The following is an 8,751-nucleotide window of genomic DNA, read 5'->3' on the forward strand; positions in this document are numbered from 1 at the left end:
GCTCCCCTACGATTGCGTGGGTCTCTTCCAGGTGCTCTGATTTCCCCCTTCAGTCCAAAGACGTGCTGGTAGGTTAATTGGTTTCAGGGAAAATTTGGCCCTGATGAGAGTGTTTGTGTTCGTGTTTGTATCCGTGTGTGCCCTGCGATAGACTGGTGTCCTGTCCAGGGTGTATCCTGCCTCATGCCTGTTGCTTGCTGAGATAGGCTCTGGCTCCCTTCTGACCCTGTATGGGCAGAAGTGGTTAGAAAATGGATGGATGGATTTCTCTTGAATATTAAACAATCAACCACTTTGTATCACATTTACGCCTTCAGAGGAAAACTGAGCCCAGGGAACAGGCGGGAGGATTGGACAACTACACATGTGCATACTTATAAACTCAATGGGGAAATATTCTCCAGCTTCTGGAGTAGTTCACTTACGAAGGTTGTCCATTGAAAAGTCCGTAGTGACACAGTCATACCACTAGAGGTCGCCAGAAGTGCTTCAAAGGACTGGTCTCACCTACAGTACATGGACTGATAGGTTTGATCATTGTCCTGGAACGCAGAAAATCTCGCATGGGATTAAATGGTTCACTAGTAGTGGGGTTTAAACAGGAGTGCTTTTCTGTGATGGACTGGTCTCTCTCATCCAGGATGTATCACACTGTGGGCCGGTTTCTTGCTGGGATAGGCCCAGGCTCCCCCACAACCCTGTACTCGATAAAGCAGTTAGAAAATAGACAGATGGATGAGGCAGTGGTTTTGTAGCCTATCCTTGACAGGTACAGTTTGATTTAGTTTGGCTAAACATTGGCAAAGCCAGATTCATGTGCTGCAGTAAAGTCAGGATCACCACATGGACCACTCATGTCCCATCAGTGTTGGAGAGTTCTATGTGCAAAGGTTGTTTGACCAATGTCACCAGAGTCTGCAATATTCCACACTATGTAATCAGTGGATAACTACATTGCAAATTACCCTGGGTGCCGAGTGTCTGCCAGCAAATAAAGATATTAAAATATTTGGTGCGAAGACATCAGCTTTCCAAATATTTACTAAAGTAACCTATTGTTCTGCATGAAAATAAAAAGTTGTCTTCTACAGATAGGGAATAATACAATGAATTGAAATGAATAACAGTTTGAAAGTAAGCAGCTGCCTGTATTTTGGGGAAATTTGAACTTTCTACCTTTTTCCATCTGTATTACAAAACAGGTCTGCACTTGCAATCTTTGTGTGACTGCTGTTAATATTTCACAATGTTCATATAGTACACATCGACTGTTATGCTGGTTAGGGGATCAATAGTTCATAGGTGAATTAGATAATGTTTCTGTTCACCAATCCATCAGACAGAAAATAAACTTATTCTTAGGAAACTTCCCCTGTAGAGGAACGTTTCTGATTCAGCATAGGACACAACTTGTAAGTGCAAGCTAAATCAAAACAGACAGTAGCTTTCTATTCCAGGAGCGTATCTGGTTGCAAACAGGGCCTGTTCATGCCTGAGTAACTTACCAGACAGAAGAACAGTGGCTGGGATCTTTTAGCAGATGCAGAGGATTGGATTTGATATCTTATCCTTTCACAAACAATGGTAACAAAACAAGCCAGCTGATGACATATCAGCCAATCTTGATTTGATTTCAAGGCAAATGACTAAACCCTGACACAGTCCTCACACTGTCTGGCACTTCAGTCAACAACATTTTCATCATAGGCTCAGGATTTGCACCTTATTGCGTCAATTTGCAGACAATAATAGAACTGCGATGTTGACACAATTGGTCCTGCGGTGCAGCCATACAGTATATACCCCGCTCTCATACAGGACGCTGGACTTCAGTGGTGCCGTGTGTAATAGGTCTCCTAATGTAAGAGTTATGTCGCTTGTCTGGTCTGGACCGTACAATTGAGGCTCAAGTGATGACAGTTCAAGTACAGGGTCCAAATGCACACACTGCTTCTTCCTTCATGGTGGCAATGGGGTCCCTGGCTCCCCCAGGACTGAAAGGGACTATAACACTGCAGCGGAGGCCACTTTGATCAAGAGGTTGAACTCACATTGTAATGACTCAACAAACTCTTTACCACATTCAAGTCCACCGGGCCACACAATTAGCAGCTACATATATATTCAATGGGTTCCAGTAATTTACCAGTAAACCTGGAGCATATTTCTTCAACTTGAGACAAGATAGTATTGTTCCGAGTGACTGCATTAAAACAATATTCAGAGTTAATTGAATAATGTCAGAATGAGAGAAGTAATTGAGAGATGAGGTCAAATTATTGTGAGAAGCATCTGTGACCCATGAAGTTTGGACTTGCCCGTCCCAGGTAGAAGATTTCTAGCACAGAGCGATTCCTTTTTGGCCCGCTGTCCTCCTCTGAAAAGTTAGGCTTGCCCCTCAGTGTAAAACATTGCATGGAAATTGTTTACTCTAGCCAGAGCTCAGATAAAAAGCTTGTGATTTGTCAACGATGTCTAAAGCCCGAGTCTCATCAGTATTCAGGTGGTGGTGAGATCTGACTGGAGCATTCCACTGGCCTACGGGGTGCTGAGTGCGTACACTGGCCTTCCAGCGTGGGAGAGCCTCTGCCAGAGACTCTGCCCTCACAGTCTTTTTTTCCCCTGGCCCTGATAAGACAGCTGCAGAGGCTCGTCAGCGCAGCTGTGAGAGAGAGAGTCATGGGCCGCCGCACCTCTGCGTCGCCTCTGCTTCTGCTGCTGGTTCTGGGTGTCTTCCCCCGGCCTTCGTCCGGATTCTGGCTCTTCAATGTCATCTTTCCTCCCAGCATCGAGCCCAGAGAGTCCCAGACGAACAGCACCCCCCCTCTCATCCTAGGTGAGTGTCAGGGAGGGCAGTCGGGTTCCGGCTCTCCGGAGGAGTGGCAGCCTTTTTGTATTCCAGGAGCATTTTCGAAAGTACGCATTCAAACGTACCGGAAGCTGTGCTCTGTCAGTCGGTTTGTTAATGCAGTGAGGAGCGTTAAATAATGACTCAAAGGCCTGCTGTTAGGTTTCAGAAATAGGTTTTTGTTTTGTGAACATGTGTTTTGTGAAAAGTAGTGACTATCGTATGCATCTTTGCGATTCCAGTGGATGTTATGTGAATAATGAACTATTCTGACTGAGAATTGGTTGTTTCTGCTTCATTTATCATTCACCACAACAAATGTCCTGCATTATACAACAGCTTCTAAAATAGCCTCTGAAGATACTATTATTATACAGACCTGTAGACAAAGCTTTTCTCAGAGTGGAGATACTATCAGTTGGACATGACCCCGGTTTTGGCCTGCATTTTTAACACTTGACTGTTCAGGTTTCATTTGGACTGGTGAGCTGTGGGCACAGCTTGCCAGGGGTGTCTCATACAGCATGCTGTACTATACTGTTGCACAAATCTGTGTAAGGAAGTTCAGAGTTTATAATGGACCTATTTAGACTGAAAGTAGAAGATACTTTTTTGCTCAGAGATTTACAACCTGTCCCTCCTAGCTGGCTCCCTAGGATACATAAAGAAACATCTGGATAAGACTCAGTCACACAGGTCCACTTTAAGTCCAACAAATAAGATGGGAGTTAACCTCCTTTAGTTGTGAGCACCCTCTGTCCTTGCATTCTTTTTTAAAGTTAGACACAAGGGAAAAACTGGGAACCAGAATCACAATGAATCATTTACAGTAACTCACTCCAAAGATAAGGGAATTAAATGAGAGGAGGCATGTGAAGCATTCTGACCTGTGACCTCTTACCTCTGTACAGTGCCAGGGAACCTGGGAAACCGGCTGGAGGCCAGGATTGACAAGCCCAGCCTGGTGCACTGGCTGTGCTACAGGAAGACAGAGAACTTCTTCACCATCTGGATCGATCTCAACATGTTTATGCCCATTGGCATCGACTGCTGGATAGATAACATCCGGTACGGTAGCACCGTTCTGTCTTAGCTCTCACTTTGTTGCCGCCAACCTCACCATTTGTGTTGCCTTTCGTCAGGGGAAAAGGGCTCATTGTCAACAAACACTGCTCTCTTCTGCCTCTTCACTCTAGAGAGCCCAAAACCAGGAACCAGAAATCTGAGAAATTGTCCCTCTTCCCACTCATTGCACCTTCAGTTCTGATCAGAATTGATCCAAGCACGGAGGCTGATCTTGAAACAGGCCTCACTGGTGATCAGACAGCTGGGTGAAACCACCAGTGAATCCCAATCCAAGCTTCACCTCCACCTCAAAACAAGTGCCTTAAGTTACTTTGCATCTGCATCTGCCTACATCAACAGAAACAGACCAGCCTTCCTCTGACTGATCAGAATCTGTGTCATTCTAGGATAGTGTACAACAGGACAACCCGGAAAAGCTCCAATGCCCCTGGAGTAGAGATTCGAGTACCCGGATTTGGCCAGACCTACCCTGTGGAATTTCTGGACACCAACAAGCTAACAGGTGTGCAGCTCTACATCCTGCAACACAGTGATACAATTGTTATACACCATTACAATATTTTAGATAGGACTGGAAAAACATACCAATGGACATGTTAAAACCAAATGCATTTATGGGTATATTTTAGGTATTATATTATTTAGGTACATATTTTTCAAGGAGTGTCAGAAATACATTCAGATAATGAAGGGTTAAACAGCCTCATATGGTGAATAGCCTGTATTTCCTCTTGGAAATTTACAGGGGAATTCAAGCAAATGACATGCGCTTTTGAGAACTTCCACAGGCTAATTAATTGATCACTTTTTGCATTTGTCATATGAGAATGGACTGTGACCCAAAATCTGTTGCCTTGCAGGTTATTTCCACACCATGGTGGAGCACCTGGTGAATTTTGGATACGTCCGGAATGAGACCATTCGTGCAGCACCGTACGACTGGAGAATCGCACCCAGTGAGTATCAGGTCTCAGTGCAGTACTGAACCTCCATGGCACATAAAAATCACAGAGAAGGAGAGGTTTGCTGTGATTATTAATCCCACATCTTGTGCTTAATTCACAGTATAATATATTTTATACAACATCTGTCACTGTACATTCTGCCATCTACATTATATCACCCTCCGCAATTCCTAAACACGTGACACTGGGTAGTGAGGCTTGCTGAGGGCTTGACTACTTGAGAGCATGAAATAGTCTTGCCACTACTACTTACCACCAGAGGTCGCTATGGTCAGCCTGGCAATACCCAGTTCAATTGTACTATTACAAGCGACTTGCCTTGGATAAATGTGCCAGCCTTCTAAATTAGTGATGAAATAATATTGATAGTTTTAATCAATTATTTTTTACCGGCATCATTGGATAGAAGCGCTGTTTCATGAAATGAGTAACTTTATCGTCCCTTCACCAAGAGCGATGCCAGTGCCTTTAAGCAATGCAGCAGATGTACTTAGAGCTAAGTGATTCCCACTGAGAATTACTCTAGAGGGATAATTATTGAAATGAAGGTCAGGAACCCAAAATAAAATGCTAAAAGAAAACTGTTGGTCCAGCTGGGTGATTGTCAGGTGTCTGGTTTGTGCCTGATAGATGAGCAAGAGGAGTACTTTGCAAAACTGAAAGAGCTGGTGGAGCAGATGTACTCTGAGTACCAGCAGCCTGTCTACCTGCTGGGACACAGCATGGGCAGCAACTACATCCTGTACTTCCTGAATGAGCAGCCGCAGCACTGGAAGGATCGCTACATTAAGGGCTTCATCTCGCTGGGGGCCCCCTGGGGGGGCGCAGTGAAGCCCCTCCGCGTCCTTGCTTCAGGTGGGTCAAAGACAGACGACTGGGGCGGCGCCTCAGGCCTGACTGCCTGGTCTGGACTGGGGCTCTCTTCCCAAAACAGGAACATTCACATCTATGACTAAACTGCTAACCACGGCTGACACTGAGACATCCTGGTGTATGTTTGGCACCAACGTGTCTTGTCATGTACAGTATATGGTCACAATCAGCTCAGCTGACTATGGGAGTGCTTGAAAATATCTCTGCATGAATCCACATGACGTTCATCTTTAATCCTCTGTGGATGAGCTACCTGCGCTATGGCAAAGATGGCCAGTTTGCCCTCACCACAGCAAAAGAGAGAACCAGGCTATGTGATTGTTAACCGCTTAGAAGTTTGATGCAAATGAATAGAAAAAAAAGAAAAAGTCTTACCCTATCTTTATTAGCTACAGTATATTCAATTTCCACTAGTCACCCACTTATCTTCTTGATATTTATACTTAAAAATGTGCTTGAAATCCTTCAGAAATAATTTGTTTCCTGTCTTTGTTGGCTGAAAGACCAATAGACAACACAGCACATTAAAAGTGCAGCTCCACAAATACCAGTGTAGTTTAACCTTTTGGAGAGTCGAATATGAGCCTGGATTTGAATGCAGAGAATTTAGTACACAATATCTTAACTGAACTTCTTCATTTTACTTGGTTTCATACTCACACTTTATAAAGTTGTTTAACTAAAACACAAAGGTATTTGAAGCGCTGACAGAGGTTTGCCTTGTAAACACTTTTAAAAACATAGTGACTGTCTTGGCAGGAGAAAATGATGGGATTCCTCTGGTATCCAATATCAAAATCCGCGAAGAGCAGAGGATGACAACTACTAACCCCTGGATGATCCCCACGGACCAGGCCTGGCCGACCGACCACGCCTTCATCTCCACACCCAACTACAACTACACCTACCGGGACTACGAGCGCTTCTTCAAGGACATCCACTTTGAGGACGGCTGGCACATGTGGGAAGACACCAGGAACCTCACAGCGTGGCTACCCCCTCCTGGCGTGGAGGTGTACTGCATGTATGGAGTAGGCTTGCCCACCCCGGTCACCTATATCTATGACGAGAACTTCCCCAACGCGGATCCTGTGGACATCGTCTACGACGACGGCGACGACACCGTCGATAGCCGCAGCATGGAGCTCTGCAAGCGCTGGGTGGGAAAGCAAGAGGAGCCGGTCCACATTATCGAGCTGAAGGGCATGGCTCACCTGGACATTGTCTTTAACGACAGAGCCCTCACCTTAATCCAGGAGATCCTGGAAGGGAAGTACAAAGGGCCATAGCTCCAGGGCTCCGAACGATGTAATAGGTCTAAACTGTAATTATTCAAATAAAATATTTTTAGAATGTTGTATTTTGTTGAGACACATAGTAAAATTTGCAGCGACAGAACAGTTTTCTGTCCCGGGACAGTGGAGGAGCAGAGTGTGGAGTACTGATGAAGTGTCTTGAACTCTGTATGGAGTTGTGGATTTGTTTTTTGCAACGTACTTTTGATAGTGTTTTTCCATCTTTCCAGCACAAACCCACTTAGCAAAAAACAGAGGAATCACAAACATTCTTGTGTATACATATAATAATAATTCCTTACACTTATATAGTGCTTTTCTGGACACTCCACTCAAAGCGCTTTACAGGTAATGGGGACTCCTCTCCACCACCACCAAGGTGCAGCCCCACCTGGATGATGCGGCAGCCATAGTGCACCAGTACTCTCACCACACACCAGCTATCAGTGGGGAGGAGAGCAGAGTGATGAAGCCAACTCATACATGAGTAACAAGCCAACTCATACATGGGGATTATCAGGAGGCCATGATTGGTAAAGACCAATGGGGAATTTGGCCAGGAAACCAGGATAACACTGTTTTCAAGAAACACCCTGGGATTTTTAATGACCACAGTCAGGACCTCTGTTTTACATCTCATCCAAAGGACGACGCCTTTTTAAAGTATTGTGTCCCTGTCACGATACTGAGGCATTAGGACACACAGACTGCAGAGTGAGTACCCCTTACTGGACCCACTAATACATCTTCCAGCAGCAACCTTAGTCTTTCCCAGGAGGTCTCCCATCTAGGTACTGACCAGGCTGCTGAGCTTTAGGGGGCTGCCAGTTGCAGGGTGATATGGCTGCTGGCGATAGTTCTTGTAGACACCTTAGCTCAAATTCTTGTACAGTATGTTTACACTCTATAAATGCGACAATATAGTTTGTCACATATAAGATACACAGGTGAGCTTAGTAACATTGCTGTGACCTAGAGGAGTCTTAATTTCACACAATGACCTCTATATCTTTGTTAACTTGATATAAAGTACAGTTTCAGAGCTTTGGTTAACTTTTAAAATTTTCATCAAGACTCAATTCCACTAGGGTTGTGGACTTGAGTTGTACATGAATGTAGACGTGGCTGCCTCCTATAGTCTCCCTGGGCCTTCTGGGCACTCCAGCGGTGCAGGTGGGTACCAGCCGCTGTCTTGGGTGAGTCTGAAACGGGCTGGAGCATCCCACAGCCCAAGAAGAGAGTGGTTCTCTTTTTGCACTTGGTGATGCAGAGACTACAGCAAACCCCGGTGCTGTAAATCTTACAAATTGGTTAATGGTGGCGGGGGGTGAGGGGGTGAGGACGAGACTGTGAAATCAAAGTACTCCGCTGTGAGAAGACGATGCCTTAACAGGGAATCACATTTATTGCAGTGAAGGAAAAGCAGAAACAGAGAAGACTGTCAAAAAAATCAAGGCTCCCATCTGTCTGTGTACAATGCACTGATTGCATCGTGTATATGGAGAAAGATAAGGGAATGAAGGGCTCCACATAGAATCAGGAGACAGATATCTTCTGGAACGATACGTGTTTAATTAATCATTCAATGAAGAGTTATGATTCCATCGTTTCCCCTTGGTTACGTATACCTGTTTAACAAAGGATATTTGGTATCGATTGCTTTTCCTTCCCCCCCCCCCCCAAC

General features: G+C 44.9%; 1 protein-coding gene across 1 annotated transcript; it reads left to right on the forward strand.

The window, feature by feature from the left end:
- The first annotated feature begins 2,582 nt into the window (after nt 1–2,582).
- lcat (lecithin-cholesterol acyltransferase) lies at nt 2,583–7,129 on the forward strand. The gene is made up of 6 exons (XM_088938661.1): nt 2,583–2,836; nt 3,760–3,916; nt 4,321–4,436; nt 4,795–4,890; nt 5,530–5,754; nt 6,532–7,129. Exons 1-6 carry the CDS (start codon nt 2,680–2,682, stop codon nt 7,059–7,061), a joined length of 1,281 nt encoding a protein of 426 aa, XP_088794787.1. The 5' UTR covers nt 2,583–2,679; the 3' UTR covers nt 7,062–7,129.
- Nucleotides 7,130–8,751: the final 1,622 nt, after the last annotated feature.

Source organism: Atractosteus spatula, chromosome 21 (assembly GCF_055471065.1).
Source record: "Atractosteus spatula isolate fAtrSpa1 chromosome 21, fAtrSpa1.hap1, whole genome shotgun sequence".
Classification (NCBI taxonomy): Eukaryota; Metazoa; Chordata; class Actinopteri; order Semionotiformes; family Lepisosteidae; genus Atractosteus; species Atractosteus spatula.

Coding starts and splice junctions, on each gene's coding strand:
- lcat (XM_088938661.1), top strand. CDS start 2,680: ATGGGCCGCCGCACCTCTGCGTCGCCTCTGCTTCTGCTGCTGGTTCTG. Junction 2,837..3,759: donor CACCCCCCCTCTCATCCTAG/GTGAGTGTCAGG, acceptor ACCTCTGTACAG/TGCCAGGGAACCTGGGAAAC. Junction 4,437..4,794: donor GGACACCAACAAGCTAACAG/GTGTGCAGCTCT, acceptor GTTGCCTTGCAG/GTTATTTCCACACCATGGTG.